At 36.4% G+C, this 21,273-nt stretch overlaps 2 protein-coding genes and 1 long non-coding RNA gene across 5 annotated transcripts; 1 reads left to right on the top strand and 2 right to left on the bottom strand.

Annotated features, from left to right (window-relative positions):
• Window positions 1–559: 559 nt before the first annotated feature.
• On the bottom strand, window positions 560–2,683 carry ppil6 (peptidylprolyl isomerase (cyclophilin)-like 6). Its single transcript, XM_051876191.1, has 8 exons — window positions 2,495–2,683; window positions 2,293–2,388; window positions 2,018–2,206; window positions 1,811–1,873; window positions 1,560–1,707; window positions 1,316–1,375; window positions 1,054–1,189; window positions 560–880 (listed from the first exon to the last, which is right to left on the bottom strand). Exons 1-8 carry the CDS (start codon window positions 2,681–2,683, stop codon window positions 769–771), a joined length of 993 nt encoding a protein of 330 aa, XP_051732151.1. The 3' UTR covers window positions 560–768.
• Window positions 1,767–5,841, top strand: LOC127502807 (uncharacterized). 3 transcript variants are annotated; one of them, XR_007926933.1, is made up of 6 exons: window positions 1,767–1,906; window positions 2,033–2,214; window positions 2,921–3,060; window positions 3,285–3,342; window positions 4,837–5,028; window positions 5,699–5,841. It is a non-coding gene; the product is annotated as an uncharacterized LOC127502807 (long non-coding RNA). The 3 variants fall into 3 exon arrangements; XR_007926935.1 differs by lacking the exon at window positions 3,285–3,342; XR_007926934.1 differs by lacking the exons at window positions 1,767–1,906; window positions 2,033–2,214 and adding an exon at window positions 2,282–2,390.
• ak9 (adenylate kinase 9) lies at window positions 2,754–21,026 on the bottom strand. The gene is made up of 37 exons (XM_051876172.1): window positions 17,710–21,026; window positions 17,367–17,481; window positions 17,176–17,239; window positions 17,037–17,089; window positions 16,832–16,928; window positions 16,617–16,729; window positions 16,236–16,409; window positions 15,197–15,319; window positions 15,045–15,119; window positions 14,566–14,667; window positions 14,350–14,489; window positions 13,945–14,267; window positions 13,765–13,809; window positions 12,500–12,630; window positions 12,265–12,415; window positions 12,030–12,147; window positions 10,884–10,963; window positions 10,689–10,736; window positions 10,374–10,568; window positions 10,127–10,254; window positions 9,530–9,733; window positions 8,932–9,237; window positions 8,721–8,842; window positions 7,510–7,729; window positions 7,274–7,366; window positions 6,975–7,193; window positions 6,609–6,827; window positions 6,272–6,485; window positions 5,947–6,148; window positions 5,673–5,819; window positions 4,818–5,035; window positions 4,491–4,687; window positions 4,234–4,403; window positions 3,941–4,039; window positions 3,625–3,727; window positions 3,324–3,438; window positions 2,754–3,149 (listed from the first exon to the last, which is right to left on the bottom strand). Exons 1-37 carry the CDS (start codon window positions 17,763–17,765, stop codon window positions 2,926–2,928), a joined length of 5,403 nt encoding a protein of 1,800 aa, XP_051732132.1. The 5' UTR covers window positions 17,766–21,026; the 3' UTR covers window positions 2,754–2,925.
• Window positions 21,027–21,273: the final 247 nt, after the last annotated feature.

The following is a 21,273-nucleotide window of genomic DNA, read 5'->3' as shown; positions in this document are numbered from 1 at the left end:
TATATGGGAAGTGTGTGATTTCAGCCAATGTGACCATTTGGGAGCACATACCACACAGCCATCACTATAGGTAGAATACTTTAACTGCACCATTATATAACCAAACTTGCACCCAATACATTTTCAGGTCTTTCAGCCACATTTTCAGCAAAGTTCTCCTTTCCCTGCTGAAAAATCCAGCTAAAACCAGCCTAAGCTGGTTGGCTGGTTTTAGCTGGTTTAAGCTGACCAGCTTAGGCTGGTTTTAGCTGGATTTTTCAGCAGGGATTGTGAATGGAACCAGACTGGACAACTTGTTGTCTTTCATGTCTAACGTCTAATCTCTGTTTTCACCCCAAAAAGCATTTTGGTTTTCCGACAAGGCAGCATAACAGATTACGTTTTGGCTTTTTGTATTCTCTCATGTTGCATTTTCGGATTTAGTGACCCTCCTATATGTCTGTAACAAGGTGGTAAAACAACACAAAAAAAGAAGAAATGTAATGAATTAACCAAAAATAAGAAATTATAATTATATAGCAAGCAATACATACATACATAGATGTAATATATAAGAATATAAAGAGAGGTTTTTAATTTTAGGTCACTTTTTTTTATTAAATGTGTATGCTGAAATATTGGCAATATGGCAAAATATTGGGTCGACCATTGAAAAAACATGGTGCACTTTACAGATGAGCAGAAAGCCATTTCCACATATATTAAAAAGGGTTATTAAAAATGCTTCTCCTTTTATATTGCTTTCTTGACCTATATGTATGTGAAAACTCAGGGCTCAAATATTCCACATGCTGCTATTTTGCAGTCCTGTTTGGGCCGTTCGTTGTAGGTGGGCACTGCCTCTAGTCTTCTTAGAACCGCTGTGCCTTCAACGAGTTGCCTGGGAGAGAGGGCAAAAGCTGTGACGGAGACTTTGGATTTTGTATGAGTGTTAAATAGCAAAGAAATTTCCTATGTATAATGTCTGCATTAATAATTTAAAGCCAAATATCAAGATAAGTGTTAATAACTTTGGCTTTCTTGTATATTTATGCAATCTATTAGGGTCATTACCCAAAAGCCACATATTTGTAGTCCATCCAGGATGCTGGCTGTAGTGTGATGTAGAACTGAGAGCCGTTGCTATGAGCACCTTGGTTAGCCATTCCCAGGATGCCACGCTTGTTGTGGGATATGACAAAACTCTCATCTAGAGGAGAGAACAGCCTAGTGCTTTTTATATGCATATTACACATTTTAATCACCAAAGTATGATTATGTTAAAGTATGAATTACATAATTTGTTTGCCACATAAATTTGTTAGTAAGAATGTACCCTCAAATGTTGGACCATAGATAGACTCTCCTCCAGTGCCTTTCCTTCCAGGTGAAATATCTGTAATTGAAAACGTATAAACATTTATATACACTCACAACTGTACTTACTGGTATTGTGTGTGTGTGTGTGTGTGTGTGTGTGTGTGTGTGTGCATGTATAAAACTTATGTATAGTTTTATTTTTACATGTATTTATAAATGTATTAAATTATCATAAATGTTTATGTGTTACTGATTCTTACCTCCACCCTGCAGCCAGCCATTTGGCACAACTCTGTGGAAAATTGAGCCCTTGTAGCTCAACTCAAGATTACTCTTGGACAAACCTGCCTCTCCAGTGCACAGGGCCTTGAAGTTCCTGCACGTCTTTGGACACACATCTGAGAACAGCTGGCAGGTTACATTTTAAACACTTTTTAAGAGTTGGGAAGAGTGACACGTAAATACATTTCCACTATAACTAACCTCATCAAGAGGCAGAAGATTTCCTTACCTCAAACAACAGCCTGCCAAATGCTTCTCCGCCGCTTTCAATATCCATATAAACAAAAATATGCTGTGAGAAAGAGAGATGTTGCACATCTTGGAGGTATTATGAGAAATGAGAAATGTTAAATGGCTGTAGTAGCATAAAATGAAATTTTGTTTATTTATTTACTTATTTATCTGGATTATCAGTATCCGTCGTTTGTTTATTTACCCCTGTGCTTCGCAGGTTGCTGGTGTAATACTCCTCAGCCAGGGCCATATAAAGCGCCTGTGGTCGATGGAAAGAAAACTTCCACTCTTTCTCTGCCCAGCTGGACAGTTTCCTCTCATCACCGAGCAACCGACCGTTTGCGAAGGACATTAGACAGCCGGTGTACTGCCAAACATCTCCTCTCAGCTCCTTGAAAAGTAAACGTGTTTGATTTGTTCCTAAGACGCAGATATATTGGAGAGAGAGAGAGAGAAAAAAGCAAGCAAGTGCCTTACCTTCTTTTTGTTAGCTAAATAGTCATGCCAGTCACATTCAAGAAGCGGGCGAATTGTTGGATCATCAAATGACTCCGGGAATTTATTTTTCAAACCCTGTAAGTGCAGATGTTATAGATTCTGTGAACAGGTGTGCAGTCAGCATCGTTATTAGCAGTTAGCCACGCCAAAATGCAAAATGGCCAGCATCTAAAAACTTTACCTCTGCAATGCTTTTGGCTATTTGAAAATTATGTTTGTTTAGCAGACCGACGATCTCTAAATGTACAGCGGATGCCATGTTGTTTAAAGTTAAAGCGTCCCGTTGCCAGGGTAACCGAAGAGAGTGGCGCACAACGATGACGAACCGTTCCGTAGGTTTATTCATGGGAATATCTATCGTTTTATTCATTCACATATTTTATATTTCTTAAAGTTTATATATAATTGGAATATGTCTGTAAAAAAACACACACCAAATGTTGAAAACAAAATCAATTAAAACATTTATTGTGCCCATTTATTTCATTGTCAATTGAATAGAACAAAGTGTTTGCAAAATGTATACATGGAAACTTTTCTAATGTAATGTCAACCAACACTGATCAAATACTGTGATGTGCTGACTCAGTGTTTTTATTATTTGAAGTTGTTTCAACTGCCCCCAAGCTGTATCAGACCTGAGGCTGTTTTGGTGGACTTTTCTAGGGCCAGAAACCTGTCCAGCTTTTGTGCAAAATCTGGGGGCAGATTGTGAGGGGATCTGTACATCTTCATGGTCGTACCCAGGTATGAGATGAGCTCACAGCCTTCTTCAAACTTTTGAAGTTTCTTTTTGTACTTCTGTCGAATATAGTCCGGGTTCCTGGTGTTGAATGCTGTGAGGATGGAGAGGTAGAAGGTTTCAAGTGTGGGAAGATACTTTTACTTTATTTGAAATTATTCTACATTCAATAAATTTCTTTCTTTCACAAATTATTAAAACATGTTATCCAAACCCTTCTCATCCCCAGCTATTCATAAAGAAGCCAAAATAAGAAAATCAAGACCACCTTTCAGATGAAAGGCCAGGTACAATAAAGCAGATCTCTTCACACTGAGAAAGGGGAACTTGGGCTTGAGTTGACCAACAACAGTCATGGCTTTGATTATGGGTACTGCCACACTCTACAAAAAAAAAAAAAAAAAATTTACAATAACTGTGGTTAAGAATTAATTTACCACTTGTTAAAATAGTCTATTGATGGTTACACATGCCATTTTGTTATGTGACCATTTACCAATATTAATAGGTATACAAAAGCCAGAGATTAACAGACTGAAGTGGGTGTCTATGCTTCAATGTTTTCTTACTTGTTCCAAATAGCCCATGATCGGTAAAGAGGTTAGTAAGACCGGATCTTCCAACGGAGGTAGTTTATGTGGAAGTTTCTGGTCCCAGTAAATCTCAGGTGACCTGAGGACAGTTCTGTTATGAATTATCTGTGTTTCATGTTGCTGTATTAGAAATAGTGAGTTGCTATGGCTATTATTATCATTATCTTTATTGAAGCTTAATATTTTTGTGTCAAAAGAACAGCATTTATTTATTTATTTGAAACAATGTAAAAGTCTTTACTGTTTACTTCCAAAAAATCCAATATATATATCCAGCCAAATTACTACTCACTTGAGAAATTGCTCTTGTTTCTTCTCACTCTCAAATATATAGATCCTATTTTGATACTCAACAGCATATTCCATGTTCCCACGCACCAAGGCCTCATACCTACAGATTAAGAGAAAAACAAGGTAGAACTGCACTGTGAATCATTCAAATTCACTTAAGGCCTAATGCTTTTAAATGACAATGTGTCTTTTACTTTACTAAAGTGTGTGACAAAGGTAGCTTATTAATGATGAAGTGTGTAGTAAAATTAAGGTAATTCTCCCCATAAGTGGTATGGAGTTTCTTGGCTGTACCTCTGTTGACCATCTAGATAAGTGACGGGGCAGAAACCCTTCATCTCCACCTGTTGAGGGAACCTGCTCTTCACCTGGCCTGCATTGAGCTTATGAGGCAGGAGTGGAGGAGGGGGTAGTGCGTAAGGGCAACCTGGAACCACAAACTGTTCCGGAGACTCTAAAAATCTCTTTTAAGAAACATAAAGAGAGGTAGTGAGTTAAACCAAAGTTTCTGTGTGCAGATGAACATGCTGCCAGACCATCTGACACTTTACCTCTAGAAACTCCATGCTGGCCATTTTGTAGAAGTGGCCCCTGAACTCTGCAGCCAATTCAAGTGAGGTATTATGTGAACAGTCCACCAGATGGCGATGGAGAGCTAAGCTAACTGGGCAGTACTGCCCAAACTCGCCCAGCCGAGACTGCAGCTCTCTTGGGGTAATGCACAGTCTGTTTATACAGGCTGCCTGGCCTGTGAGGATGACAGAAAGCTCACAAAACTACACATATTGATGTTATTGATGCAAATTTAATGCTTAAATATGGATGCATATTACTAGTGCTTCTTGTTTGACAAATGTTCATCATTTGCATGCTCTCACCTTTGTGAATTCTTTCCAGGTAAGCATGACTGTGCCTTATGCTTATGCGAACTTCATCTAAAACTCGCTCCCATACCCACCACTTGCTCTTGTGAGCATCAATGGGAGTCCAGTTGTGATACTGCTGGTGGAAGTGTTGCCTAAGAGCTTCAACTTCACGTCTGAAGCAAGAGTTGCGAATGTTTAGGACCTGGGGGCTGTCATGCATTGGGTAAGGCCTGTTGGAGAGAGTTGCCATAATCTTACAAACTGTGAATATTTGCATCTAATATGCATATTATGCCAGACCATAATACCACAACATTTGTAACACTGTACACGTTGTGACATTATTCTCGAAACATTATGACTTTATTCTCCTAACGTTATGACTAGTCTTAAATCTCGAAAAAAAAAAGTTTTATTTCAAGGTGGAATTAAAATGATGTTGTAGTTTTTAGCAGTAGCATTGAATTATGTTTAGGTCAGTGTTGTTATTGTTAACTGAAACTATAAAAATAGTTTCCTTAATTGAAATAAAGCTGAAATAAAATAAAAAATATTAGATGAAACAACTTAATCTCATAAAAAATTAATTTAAATGAAAATTTAACTGAAATAAAATAAGTTAAAGTAATACAATTACTAAAACTGAAATAAATATAAATTAAATCTAAATTAGAAATATTAAAAAACTAAGACTAATAAGAAAATGGCAAAAGCACAAAACAAAATTACTAAAATTTAAAAAAGGTAAAATGTAAAGTGAAAATACAAAAATAAAAGCTAATTCAAAATATTGATAAATACAATAATAGTATAAAAAATAATACTAAAATATCACTGGGGGCTTGTTAGTTTTTGTGCTGGTCTAACCTATTGTTTTTTCCCCTGTCTTTCAGGCCTCTCCTCAGCACTTCTGCTGTGTCCAGTTGCAGTTCAATCGCTAGCATAGGAATAATGCTGCAGGATTCCAGTAATTCAGCCTGATGCTTGGTCACAGGGAAGCCGTCCAACACAAACCTGAGGATCAGATACATGTATAATGACAGTTATCAGCACTTATAGACTCACAGTCTTCTGTCTTTTAGGTTATTTTTTTTTTCTTGCAGAAGTACATTTCTTTAATTGGAAAAAATGTGGCCCTCACCCACGAGTGCTGCAGACCAGGCTCATTACTGCCACCTCCAAGCACTGGATAGCTAGTTCATCAGGAACGGTCAGGCCCTGGTTCAAATGCTTCTGCACTTGATAAGCCAGTTCAGTTTTGGACTGGTTGTTGATCACCATACGTATTGCATCTCCAATTGAGAGTCGAGCGAGACCGTACTCGCGTGCAAACACTCGGGCGACTAAGTGCACAAACACAGTTAAAAGCTACTTTTTCTGAAATCTATAAAAACACTTGCTTTTAAGTTATTATATATTTTCATGAGTGTCTATAATGACTTGTATTTTATCTCCAGAAATCTGACCTGTGGTTTTGCCTGCTTTGGGTGGGCCAATGATAGCCAGTTTGATGGGAAGGGAAGGATTGGGCTTTGGTTGACGTAGATATTTGATTGGGTTGAGGATGAAGGTGTTGCGTGTCTCCCTGGAGGCAAAGAAGTAGACGAACTGATGTAGGATGACAGGGAATGTGGCATTGAAAGGGCCCTGTGGAGGCTGGATCAAATCTCCTTCTGCATACTACAGAACATAAAGGCAAACAGACATATTTTGTCTCTTTGTTTATATTTTTATGCTCTGTTTAGCCTATTTTAGGCTTATATTATTCAATTCATTGTCGATATGTTGTATATCTGCTTTTACCTTAACAGGATCCCAGCACCCGAAGGCACTGGGATATTTAAAGGAGCAATACAGGAGTCTTCTGGCAAGACTGTAGCTGATTGGCTGACACATTTGAAAGAGTGAGTCTCTGTTTACCATCAGAGGTTTGATTCCCTGTAGGAGCTGATACCTCACAATCCGAGGCAAACTGCCTGTGCTTATAACCAGACGGGGGATTTGGTTGTCTGTTAAAAAGTCCTATAAAAAAAAAACAATGTATTATCTGCAGAATTTCTAGAATTGAACAAGAGCTATAATGTCTTCTAAATATGAAAAGTCATTTACCTTAGGGCTTAAATTACATTATAAATTTGTTTATAATATGAGCTTTCAGCTTCTCCTTACCGTCATACTGGTGAGGTTGTTATCATCCTTCTCAAACCTCTGACTTATCTCTGTCTCCAGCCTCTCTTCTGCACTAGTTTCTGTTTCTTCATCCTCTGCCTCCTCTTCCTCCACAGGAGGAAACTCCTCTAGGAGCATGGCCTCCATTTCCTCCCATTCCTGCTCTTCTTCGTCCATTGCCTCTGCTTCTTCTTGCACCTCTTCATCATCCTCATCCTCCTGATGAAGCAACAGAATGTCCCATCAGAATCTGTCAGAGTCACTCACCAATGCGAGACACAACAACAGCGATCAATGACCTGTTCTTTGAGGGGCTTCATAGTGAGTGGGCTGGGTTTTTTGGTTGCACGTTCAGCCATAAGCTCAGCTCTTCTCTTGGTAATGGCCTGCTCCTACAGTTTGACACAGACCAATGCATATTTACTCCAAAAACTATGTTTCACCTGCTTTACGGTAAATGTCTGCTGTTTATTTTGCTCATTTGGATTTTACAACCTTTTATCCCAAGTGCTGAAGTTTTCACTTAAACACTCACCCTGAGTTCACTCCGCAGCTTAATGACCAGACGCTTTTGTTCTTGGCTGCGCTTTTGTCTCTCTCTCCAACACGTGAGGCGTGAAGGCAGGAGACGCCGCACCACCTCAGACACCTCTACTGACATCACTACCACCATATCTGGAAACAAGTGATGCTCCACCATGAAGGACACCTCCTCTTGGTTTTGGGGAAATCCCTCCAAAACAAACCCTGTGGATCTGAGAGAAAATTTTTCAAGGAATATTTTGCCAAAAAATGACAATTGTGTGTTTCATACATTATACACTCACCCTCCTACATTCAAACACATATGCTTATTTTTCCCTTGGAATGTAGCATGCAAATCATATGGACTACTTTTACTTTTATGGCTTTTATATACATTTATTAGAGATTGACTGATATTGCCTTTTTGTGACAGATACGATACAGCTGTCTGATAACAAATAATGCAGAATAAATTTAATTGTTTTATTATTTATATATTTTTGCTTTTTCACACAATTATACATGATTTGACTACAACAATAAAAAACATGCATTATGAATATTTTACTACTAATAACAGATTATATTATAATAATTTGTTATTATATTACTATTATTGGTATTTGTGCCATTATATTTATGCAAAGTTTTGTGATCTAAATGGTCTCATATCAGTGTTGTTGTTAACTTAATAAAATATAAATATTAGATTAAAAAAAACAAACTAAAAACTGATATAAAATAAATTAAAGCTATATAGAAATATTTACAAAAAAAACAAAATGACAAAAGCACAAAATTAAAACTAAAAAAGAAAACTGAAAATATAAAAATGAAATTTAATTCAAAATAGGAATAAATACTTTAATAGTAAATAAATAAAATATCACTCAAATTTATTTTATCTGTTTTTGGCTGTTTAATTGTTAAGCTACACTTTAAAAAGTTATTTAAAAATATATAGATAGATATTAAAGAATGCTAACTGTTTAACAGTGCTGTTGTTGCTTTTTTAGTTTCTATTGGAGCTTGAAAAACAACTTTTTTTTTGCAGGTTTAAATGATGTGAGGGTGAATAAATAATGACAAAATATAAATTTTGAGGTGCACTATCTATTTGACGATTTAAAGTTTGAGCTATATCTGCCTTTTTTTCTTTTTTGTTATTGTTTAATGAGGTAGCATGTCTGAAATAGTGATTGTTTGTGAATGAACATTTACTTGTAGGGTTCCTGGTTCCACCACTGTAATAAAACCATTTCCAGTATCTCCGGAGGGAGAGGATCTCCATCCTGCAGGTATGCCTTTATGGCCTCCTCATCATCAGTCAATGCTGGTTCTTCCTACAAACATACCAATGTATAAAATTATTCAGAGATAAGTTATGCAACAACGTATGCATACAAACGTCTTGCCTTTACAGCCCCCTTACATTTGTGTCAGGTTTATCAGATGCAGTATCCTCATGACTGGTCTTGTCATCCTGGTCTGGAGGGGATTCTGTGCTCTGACCCTGGGCCTGAGCCTCCAGCAGGCCCTGCAGCTCCTCTGGAGGTTCCTCAGGGGGTTCAGAATCATCTGCATATGACACATGTTTCTGGGTCTTCCGTAGGATCAGCTCCTGTAGTCGCTCTCGGAACTGGATGTGGAAGACTCCCAGCTGCTCTGCAAGCCACTTCCCATAGGTGGTCTTCCCGGAGCCCCTCACTCCTAGCATGAAGACACGCAGCGCAGGTGGCTGGGTACATACAAGCAGAGCTTTGTGTTAAGTACATTATTTGCCACATATTGTACATATTTTCATTTTCTATTTGTTTTTTCACAGGTGCAAAAGATGTTCAAAAGCACAAAACAAGGTCAGACATTTGTTGTCACTTTCCAACATGTGTGTTTTTATAATTTATCCTGACAAAAATATATATGATGCCTGAGGAAGGTCTGTTGACTGAAATGTTGCATATTAAAGCTATTGTGTGAGATGTTTTCATTTTTTGGTTTATCATTTATCCTGATTCAATACAAAAAAATACCTTTAACAGTTGTGTGTTAGATGTGTAGAGTTCAGGGTTCTGTACGAACAATTCTTGTGCCTCTGTGCTGGAGAAATAATAGACTTTGTCTCTGTATTTGGCAGCATAATCGTCCAGACACGGTTGTAGCGTACCCCTCTCCTTTAGCACCACTGGACAAAAATGCTTTGTGTCTCCCAGCTGCCTCTTGAAGCTGACTTCCTCCTGAGACCATCATAAACAAAAGAGTGGTATGATATTCTATGAATCAGTAACAGGTTGTTCACACAGTAAGTGTTCCTACATCTGTCTGCTCTATTTTTATAAATTGTTGGTCTAAGTCAGGGTTTCACAAACTGGGGTTTGTGAATTGATGAAAAGCTAGTATTTAATTAAATTAAAATAATTCATTTTAAAAACAATTCAAACAAAAAAATATACTACTGTAATAAATATTTGTTTACCTGCATGTCTTGCAACCATTAATCAACATCAGAGAACAATGAACATGCAAATGATGTGTTAAATAATTGAAATATTAACTTTAAATCTTAGGGGGTACTTCAAATAAATATTTTAGGTCAAAAGGGATTTGGCAGACAAAAGCCGCTTTTCCACCTCTGATTCTTGTTCTTCCTCTTCATTAACATCATCTTGTTTCTCAGCCTGTACCAGCACATGTATAGCCTCTTCCTCCTCCTCCAGGTCTGCACTAGATATACTCAAAGCTGTGTACTTAAATGGCTCTAAGAGAGAAATTTAGAGAGGTACAAGAGAAAGACAGAACAGAAAGGATATAGTGAATGAGAGGGTGCGACCGCTAATTTAGAAAGCATGAAAAAGACAGACAGTCCACTCCACATACTCTCCATATGGTAAATCATCTCTAGGAGGATGTCCTGAGGTGTTTTGTTGCTGATGTCCAGTATTGCATAGTTGCAGGTGATGGTGTGCTCCATGCTTTCCCAATCTGCCACAAACTGCTTCAGCTGCACACTAAAGGCCTCCATCTCTGGGCCATCAGGATAACCGTTTTCCCACACCGCTGGAAGCACCACCTCTGTACACCCAGACATATACAGATATGCAAAAATATATACCTTCCAGAAGAAGTAATAACTGACACTCAAGTAAAGGAAAAGTGAGAGTTGAAGGAAAAATATACAGATAGACTACAAACCTTCATCATTTAAACTTTTGCCTTCATCATCAGACTTATCAGAAATCTCTGTAAATGCAAATAAATTATTTATCAAAACATATTTTAACATATATTAATACCTTAAGACCTAAGACCACTGGCAATACTGTAAGGTTGAGCAGAGTTTGACATTATGTAAATGCACAGCAATGTAATGATGTCAAAAAGTACAACCTGACTCCTCAAGCAATGTCTCTAGTTTGGACTGGGTGTCAGTAGGCTGCAAATCTTTCTTTAAGGCTTCAGTCGTTTTCCTGCAAAAAAGCATGAAAACAATGCTGAAAATATTCAGAAAATCAAATCACGCCTCCATTTTTAAATACGTAAACCACCACTTTCCAACATGAAACCTTGAAAATCAACCATATCTTAACTCTCTGATGCTCTTTTTTGTGTATCAGTCAAAAATGACCATTTTTTTGTTTGTTTTATTTCAATAAAATGAATGTTCTATAGTTTAGTTCGATAATGTTTTTTATTTAATATTTTGTATTTTTAGGGGATTTTATGGTACTAAATTATATTTACGCTTTAGTTATAATCCATTTAAATGAAATTTCCAACTTAAACTGTCATAAATTTTGAATGCTTCAGATCACAGACTTAATTTTGATCTCTTTTCAAAGACGACACTTTATCAAATTATTGCTAAAGAGAAAAAAAAAGTTTTAAAAAAGTTAACTTGAAAAAAGTTACAGAATTTACGTTTACTGTTATGAAAAATGCACAAAAATATTTTAAATTTTTATATGAAATATATATTTTTAAAAACATGTTTTACTCTAAAACTATAGCCATAAATCTAAACAAGTTGTGTTCCAAATTTGAGCTTGATATCTCAAAAAATGAGCTTTCAGTAAGATTTTGTACCGCAGTACCAAAAGTTTTCACTAGATGAAATTCGTCTCCCATTCATTTCCAATGCGGTCATTTTTGACCGTGAGGAGCATAAGTGTGAATATTTTTTTCAGGACGATTTAACCTTTTCGAATCATGTCAAGTTTTGTACCATTCCAATGAAGTAAAATAAACAATTTTTTTTTTTCAGAAATGATCGTAGAGCACCAGAGGGTTAAACTTGTAATGATTTTTCTCCACAGGTTTTTGAGATGCTTTTAGATGCAACTGGGTCCAAACATCTGAAAATTTGGGAGTCAAAATCTAATTTAAACCTGGAAATACTAAGAAATAATCAATTTCATATACACTACTATTCAAAAGTTTGGGTCAGTAAGATAGAAGCATTTTCTCCAGTGGTTTCAAACTTTAAAAAAAACACTATATTTTCTGAAACTAGGCCCTTATATTAGCTGCACTCACAGTGTCTCATGATTGTCTTGTGTCTTATGCAGTTTTTTTTCTTTCTTCAGGCGAGCCAGCACAGCTCGATCCACCTCTTCTTTATTCTGTTCATACATCCTGGTTAGTACAGTCCTTCCTTCAATAAACAACAACAAGTGACCATCACCACTAAGTGGACTTCATGGCCTAAACAAGAAAGACCAAAAAATGTTTTATTATTTAGTATACATTTAAATACATGTCTTTCTCTCACCCTGTCCATCATTGTCTTGCAGACAGAATAGGACTTCAGGTGTTACAGCACCATGTAGTTCCTCAATGGTGATCAGTTGTGATCTACTGCTGGGAATGTTGTCCAGTATCCATCCCCTTTTATATTCAGCATCCACATCTTCAGCCTCAATCTAACAACCCACAGGCACTCTTAAACACAAATAATGTTGTTTTATGTAAGTATGAGAGCTGAGGGTGGCAGCACAGCAGTCTACCTCTCTTATGTGCTTCTCCAGGGCCTCCAAATGAAGCTCCCGTGAAGCTGTGACTGCAGACTCAGCTGCTTCCTTCATAGCTTCCTCCACAAGAGCCTGAACATCTGGATGATCTTCTGTCACCTCTATTGCTGTAAAAATGACACATTACCAATTCAGTGTTATTTTAGTATTATTTATATACTATTATACTATTTATTAATATTTTGGATTGGCTGTTGTTTTTATATTTTCATTTTTATTTTTAGTTTAATTTTATTCATTTTATTTTAGTTTTGCTATCACTGCTTTTGTCATTTTTATTAGTTTTTGATTTTAAATATTTCTGTTTAGCTTTTTTTTAATTTCTGTTTGAGTAATTTTGATACTTCGGCTTAAACTTATTTTATTTCTGTAAGTTGCAAAGTTTTTATTCTAATATTTATATTTTATTTGATTCAGCTTTTATGCAACTACCACTTTGACGCTTCAAAATGTTCATAAAGAGATTGTAAAACTAATCCACATGAATTGAGTGGTTTAGTCCAAATTTTCTGGAGAGACTCGATCACTTTATATGATGAACACATTGAATTTAGGCTTTTATTCACATATAAACATTCATCAACGCACACATCAGTTGTGGTAAATGGAAGCTCAAGCATGTTTGCTTGACGTGTGAGAAACAATGAGGTTCATTCTCGTGTGTTACGCAGTATGTTTGACCTTCCACAAGAACCAATGAGGTTTGTTCTCGCGCATCAAGCAGGTTCAGTTTAGCTTCTGTTTATGTTGGCTGATCAATGTTTATATGTAAATAAAGGCTAAATTAAATCTGTTCATCATATAAAGTGATCGTGTCTCTTCAGAAAAATTGGACTAAACCGCTCTATTCATATGGATTAGTTTTATGATCTCTTTATGAGCTTTTTGAAGCGTAAAAGTGGTAGTTGCATGGCCTGTCAATGGAGGGACAGAAATCTCTCTGATTTCATTAAAAAGATCTTCATTTGTGTTTTGAAGATAAACAAACGTCTTACTGGTTTGGAACGACATGAAGGTGAGTAAATGATGACAGATTTTTCATTTTTGGGTGAACTAATCCTTTAACACTTTCTGTAACCACTGAACTACTATTAAACTTTGTACCCATTTCATTTATTTCATGTGTGTATATAAAAATGACATGAATGATAACAGTTAACAAAATGTTAAAGCACAGAATATATATTGTTATCAGTGAAACAGAGAGGGGTGTAAAGTCCATGTTTGTGGATTGACCTCACCTGAGTAAGTTTCATCAGACTCTCCCTCACTGGTTGTCACATTGCCTACAAAAATGGAGAAAAACCATCTCGAATGTGTCCCAGAATGTTTCTCAAATCAATCATATTATCATTCTGTTATGCAATGGAGCTTGTTGTTTGTTAGGTTTACCAAGTTGGCATCCTAATAACCTTTCTAACCTGATGCATGTGTAGCCTCAAGCTGCATCTTGGCTCGGACCTTCTCCAAGCCTGCAAGGGTGGCATCGTGACGCACTTTGTCCAACATGTCTTTTTTAAACATACTCAGTGTACGTTCCATCAGCGCCTCAACATCTACCACTACAGCCCCATAATGTTCGGCTAGCAGTGCACACATTGTGCTCTTTCCTGAGCATCGCGGGCCGATCATGGACACCCTGCAAGGCAAGTGGGGTATGGGCGGCAGTAGGTAGCATCGAGGGTTCGCCATGAACTTCTGCAGAGCATTTTGAGATGACAGGATGTAGATCTTATCCATGAAGCTGATGGAGAGAAAATATGATAGTTATAAATGGCCCCTTATTTTGAAGTAGTTTTATTTATAATAAATTTGTTTTCACTAACCCAACGGCGAACTCTTGTCTGCCCTTGACCATCCTGCCCTCTTTGAGTTCCACCGGACAGTTCCAGGACCATCGACTCCTTCGCCAATGAAAGCCAGGTGCAACATTCCTACAGGAAGACAGAGTCCTAAAGAGCTCCTCCTAAAAAAACAGACATGGTGAAGAGGCATGTAAAATGAAGGTCACATTAGAGAGGTGTGTGTTTGCAATATCTGACCAGGTCCATCTGATCATCAAGCTCTGGGTCCTCTATCGGCATCAAACGCACAGGCACAGCTGGACACCTCACAGCCATGGACTCCAAACGGGACATTACTGACTGCACAGGCAATTGGAAAGATCAGTAGCTTTACATTATATATCATGTAATCTGAATGCTTTGGTGATTTCAAAACAGCAGTGTTTCTTAAGGCCCGTTCACACCAAGAACGATAACTGTAACGATAACTATATTAGCAGCAGCCACACTACAGCAGGATGGATTCTGATTGGCTGTCAATGTTTTTATCATTCATCAGCTGGAATAAAAATGATTCCACTGATATCATTGACCAGTATCATTATCATTATATCTGTGGTGTAGACTACACTTCCAGTAGAATTAGAACGATTATTAAACTTTATAGTCATCAATATAGTTATCGTCCTTGGTGTGAACAGGCATTTAGGCATTACAGCTTGACGGAGGTCACCCACCTCAAAGAGCTCTTCTGGATCCTTGTTTCCATCCAGCTCAAATAAATATGGGGGATTATGATCTGCCATGTAGTCCTACACATCAAACATAAGTATAACTGCTCTTTGTTTCAATAATATTGTGTATGCAGGTATGTACTAGGTGCCATTACCTCTAGAGGCCTGAGGCTGGTGTCCTTATAGCGCATGATCCTGCTCTTGGCGTTCTCTGGGTAATTCTCGCTCACTCTTACTAGCTGTGTGATCATGTCTTTCTGTAGCTCTATCTCTTCCATCTTTAACACAGATTTTCAATTAAATTTAGTCATTTGCACACAGACTTTAAAAATTTGGCAATTCTAAATTCATTCATTAAACTTTAAGAAGTAACTTTCTGTAAATACAATATAAACAGTGCTTTGGTAAAATGTCTAGCAAATAAATAATGGCAATAATATACTGAACTCAATTTCCACTTTTGTCATTCCTGACACTTTTGTCAGTGGTTCCCAATCAGGGGGCCTTAGCAAACTTCAAATAGGGTCACAGATAACTTAAAATGATTTAAATTAAATTAAATTAAATAATATTTAAATCTATGTATTTAATTATTTATGACTATGTATTAAAATAATCTAATCTAAAAAAAAAAATTAAAAAAAGGAAAATGTAATGAAAAACTGCAGCTGTTGTTTTTATTGCAGTACCCACAGTTCTTTAAAACTTTTGGAATCACAACATTAATTGTGCTTGGTTATGTACAATTATTTAATGTTATTTAATCTTATTTAATGGATATACCAGTTTTTGTTAATAAAAAAAAGTTTAACAACAAGCTAAAATACTGGAAGAAATATTTTAGCCTATATGGGGGTTCTTCGAGTGAAACAGGTCGAAAACAGCTGCACTAAATGTGCATCCCAATTCATATACTTAAGCAATATTCTAAGCCATTTTTAGTAAAAATAGTGAATAGTGTGTTCACCCTTAAATTTCCAAAAAGAAAAAGTGCATTTCAAATACCAGGATGCACTTAATTAACCCCCCCCCCCCCCCCCCCATGCAAAACTGTTACAGCTTTCCTTATGTAAACTCCGTCATACTCCAAATTTGAATGACAAAATAACCAAATATAATTCATACACCAGACAGTAGAGTGTGTATAATTGCACAGTGTACAGTGCGTCATTTAAGATGCAGCTTAAGTATTACCTCTTCCTCCAGATCCTCTGTTTCTTCCTCTTCTTCTTCCTCATGATCTATGCTACTTCTTTTAATGACTGTCTCTTTCTTCACAGGGTCCCACTTCTCCCTGTGGAACACACGGCCTGTCTCTGGATGTTGACGCTCATCTGACAGTCTGCGGATCAGGTCTCTGTCAGCACACTGCAGACATACATTAAATCACTTCACATGTATTTATTATATTTATACAGAAGTGAATATAACAGCACAACGTCAGCATTGCAAAAACATGGCAAAACAGCACAACAAAAACAATATAATTAAATTGTATGACAGCTAATTGATTAAATAAGGACTGTTTATCTTAAAATTCAGGGGAGTATAGATGGTATTAATATCATGAAAAACCTTGATGTTGATGATGAAGTCTGGTGGCAGTCTGAGGCTTTTAATCAGGTCTATTTGCTCCTGTATCTTCAGGTACTCCTCTGACATTGATGGCAAACAGGCCAGGACATAACCTGCTCAACCACCATTCAAACAAGTCATTACAAATATATTTGAACAGATTTTAAAATAATTATTTATTGAATTATGTTATTTTAGTTTTGTCATATCCTTACCGTAATGTTCTACATCAGGTGACTTGAGCCGGTCAACAATTAACTGGACCATCATCTCTTCTGGAACAGCTTTTCCTTCAGCCAGAATCTTAAAGAACTGAAACAAAATATATATATAAATATATTTTATTTGACAGCTAGAATTGTTTGCAGGGAATCAGTTATTTCTATTATGATTAACTAAATAAACAAAAGTGATACACACCTGTATACCTTGTTCAGTCTCATTGTTAATGTGGCTGTTAAGAAGATCTGTATCTAAATGGGTGATGAAATACAAATATTCAGAAAGTCCATATGTATTAATGGCATTGAGGTATCAAATTAGGCACTTGATCATTTACCATCAATGAGGATACAATTCCAAGCCTTGGCTAATTTTCTGGCAAGCGTAGATTTGCCAACACCCTGAAAATAATACAAAAATCACACAATATATGTAACACAAAATATTTTAATTAAATGCTGTTATAAATACTGTTATTTGTTTTGACTGAGAAATACTGAGAAATAAGGATGCATGTTGAAAACTCACTGGTTTTCCAATGATGATAAAACATGTTGGTTTGGAGAGCAGAATCTCTCTTTCTGCTTCATCTTCGATTAGTTTATCCACTATGGACGCATTAGAGACAGTGGATGACATGTTACTGTAAAACAGAAATACAGAACTATAAATTTGTTTCAATTAGGTCAAACTGTCAAGTTCAGTATCAAATCATCGTTAATTATCATCTGACATTAAGATTTTATAATGTTTTGAGTATCGCACGTCATATCAAGTAAACATTTTTTTTCTAATTCGAGCTTCTGTAATCCTATATGCTTCGATACGTTAAATAAACACCATATTCTCTTTGTTCAATGATTTTACTCACTTTATAATAGTGACTGCAGCAACAGAATATAACCTCCATCTCTGTTCGCACTTCATGTGTTGAACGGTGTCATGACAACCAGCTCACAACAGAACAGAAAAACGAAATTTGACCAGGTTTTATTTTGTTGACGTGGGCTTACCAATTACTGTAAAAACATTCCCAGAAATTATATAGTATTTTTTTTTTTTTTTTTTTTTTAAATACGTTTTTAACAAGAAATTTGCCAGAAGCGTTTTCATATTTCCTTAAATATGAACTCATTCAATTTGACCACCAGATGTCAGTGTTGCGCGTTCTTGGCTGACTGGCAAATTATTTATCTCTAAAATGTTAGTTAAAAGTACACACACTGGAATTACGTACTCTAAAGTCTAAACCACATAGATATAGACCTTTAATTCATAATTTGAGTGGGATATGTTTCAAACCCCTAAACTATTAACTAGGCTAAATACATCATCCCTAATAAAACGCTATGCAGATCACTGTAAAGCTGATTTTACAAACAGTAGAAAATAAAGATGCCTTTTTAGCTGATTTTTAAGGTCAGTTAATGCTGGATTATGGCAGTTCTCTCTAGTCTAGTCCATAGAAATTAATTAAGTCAGCTAAACCCTTGGGGCAATTTTCTGAAACATACAACAAACTGCTTCCTCATTCCTCAGATTAACACTCTGTGCCAGAGGTGGGTGTTCCCAGACGAATATATCTACCTATCATATTCAGTCATAAATAATTTTTTACATGAACAAAACTAGTTAGATTTGACCACATATTTAGTTGACTATTATATAGATGTATACTATATACAGATTTATACTAGATGTAAAGCACATATTTAGGTTACCTAAATGACAAAATACTTGCATGACAAAAGTTTTGTTAAATTTCTGTCCTTCTTACTGGTATTTTGAATCTGTGGTAATTTTTTCCCCCCCTTATCAGTATAATCAAAGGCTGTTGGCTGATAACAGACATCATGTGTCTAGTCTATGATCTTCTGCAGTGTCAGTCCCTGTCAGCTGTTTTCCATTGACACAACACTGCTTAATGAATGTGTTCAGTCCTCATAGAGAGCATCAATTAATACAGAGAGTAACAAGTTAATAAAATATTAGCCAACATGATGTCAATAAGGGCCCCGCATGGGTTTTATATATGGGTGTCATAGCCTACTTGCTTTAAAAAAAAAAAAAAAAAAAAAAAAAAAGGATTTGAAAAAAAAAAAGGAGATGTTCTCCGACAGAAAATCGGAGCTGATCTTCTGTCGGAGAACATCTCCAAGACGCTTCGCACCGTATGACTATGATTCAGCCTCAATTATCGTCCCTCAAGAACAGTTGCAGTGCTTTACAACTATAGGACAGGAAGAGCTAAATAAACTTATCACAGCATCTAAACCAACAACATGTTTATTAGATCCAATACCCACTAAACTACTGAAAGAATTGTTACCTGTAGCAGAAGAGCCTCTTCTCAATATTATTAACTCGTCTTTATCTCTAGGTCACGTTCCAAGACCGTTCAAGTTAGCAGTTATTAAGCCTCTCATTAAGAAACCACAATTAGATCCAAATGTATTGGCAAATTACAGACCCATTTCAAATCTTCCATTTATATCGAAAATATTAGAAAAAGTGGTGTCGGTCCAATTGTGCTCCTTCCTGCAAAAAAAATGCTATCTATGAAAAATTTCAGTCAGGATTCAGGTCTCATCATAGCACAGAAACTGCGCTCGTTAAAATTACAAATGACTTACTTCTAGCTTCTGACCAAGGCTGTATCTCAATACTAGTGTTACTTGATCTCAGTGCTGCGTTCGACACTATAGATCATAAAATACTCCTAGATCGACTACAGAATTACACTGGTATCCAGGGACAGGCATTACGGTGGTTTAGGTCATATCTATCAGACCGTCACAATTTTGTTTATTTAAACGGGGAAAAATCTAAGATAACAATAGTAAATTATGGAGTGCCTCAAGGATCTGTGTTAGGCCCTCTGCTATTTTCAATATACATGCTGCCACTTGGTAATATTATAAGAAGACATGGAATTAGTTTCCACTGCTATGCCGATGATACTCAATTATATATTTCAACACAACCAGATGAAAACTCTAAATTATCCAATCTGACAGAGTGTGTTAAAGAAGTAAAACATTGGATGACTAGTAATTTTCTTCTATTAAATTCAGATAAGACTGAAGTATTACTTATTGGGCCAAAAACCTGTACACAGAATCTCTCAGACTACAATTTGCATTTAGAAGAATGTACTGTTACTCCATCCTCGACAGTTAAAGACCTGGGTGTTATATTAGACAGCAACTTGTCCTTTGAAAATCATATTTCATGTTACAAAAACAGCCTTCTTCCACCTCAGAAACATTGCTAAGATACGGAATATGTTATCTGTTTCAGATGCAGAAAAGTTAGTTCATGCTTTCATGACGTCTAGACTAGATTACTGTAATGCATTACTAGCTGGTTGCCCTGCTTCCTCAATAAACAAGCTACAATTGGTACAAAATGCAGCTGCTAGAGTTCTTACCAGGTCAAGAAAATATGATCATATAACACCAATTTTATCATCTCTTCACTGGTTACCTATTAAGTTCCGTATCAATTATAAAGTACTGCTAATGACCTATAAGGCTCTAAATGGTTTAGCTCCTGTGTACTTAACCGACTTTTTATCGCCCTACAATCCTTCACGCTCTTTAAGATCACAAAACTCTGGACTTCTGGTTGTACCTAGGATAGCTAAGTCCTCTAAAGGAGGGAGAGCGTTTTCACATTTGGCTCCTAAACTCTGGAATAGCCTTCCTGATAATGTTCGGGGCTCAGACTCGCTCACCCAGTTTAAATCTAGATTAAAGACACATCTCTTCAGCCAAGCATTCACATAATCCATCTCATATCAGATCAATTGCACATGACTATCTTTGCTTAATGTTATGAACAGCAGCTATGCTAATTATTCTCCATTTGCTTTTCTGTTTTACCTCTGTAAAGCTGCTTTGAAACGATATGTATCGTGAAAAGCGCTATACAAATAAATGTGAATTGAATTGAATTGAATTGATTTTGTTCAAGAAATTGGCATCAGTGGATGACACTGTTTTTATATGGTTAGAACAAATACCTCTAAATTATAAAATTATATAAATATTTCTTAATATGGCCTAGTTAACAAAGAGGATGACTTAAAAATATTCAAATATCCCATTATGATGAGTCACAATGGTTACTTAAGTTTGTCATTTAATTTTTGACATCAGTATACACGATTTCAGTGCTGAATTACACATCAGTAAATTTTCGATACGCACATGAAAAAGTAGCTAGTCTCTCTCTAATATAAGCTCGCTTACGCTTACCGTCAAAAATAAATGTATGTAACCGTCTAAATATATCTAGTGTAGTATATCGGGTCGTATTTAGAGAGTGACGTTTGGCTGGTAAAAGCGATGGCTGAGATAAGATCCAAAGAATTCCAGTGGCCGCAGGGGAGGGACACGCGCTGCAACAAAGAAACACGCTATTCAGATCTACA

Source organism: Ctenopharyngodon idella, chromosome 20, assembly GCF_019924925.1.
Source record: "Ctenopharyngodon idella isolate HZGC_01 chromosome 20, HZGC01, whole genome shotgun sequence".
NCBI classification, from domain to species: domain Eukaryota; kingdom Metazoa; phylum Chordata; class Actinopteri; order Cypriniformes; family Xenocyprididae; genus Ctenopharyngodon; species Ctenopharyngodon idella.
The sequence above is the reverse complement of the archived record's forward strand: the minus strand, read 5'-3'. Positions and strand labels throughout refer to the sequence as shown.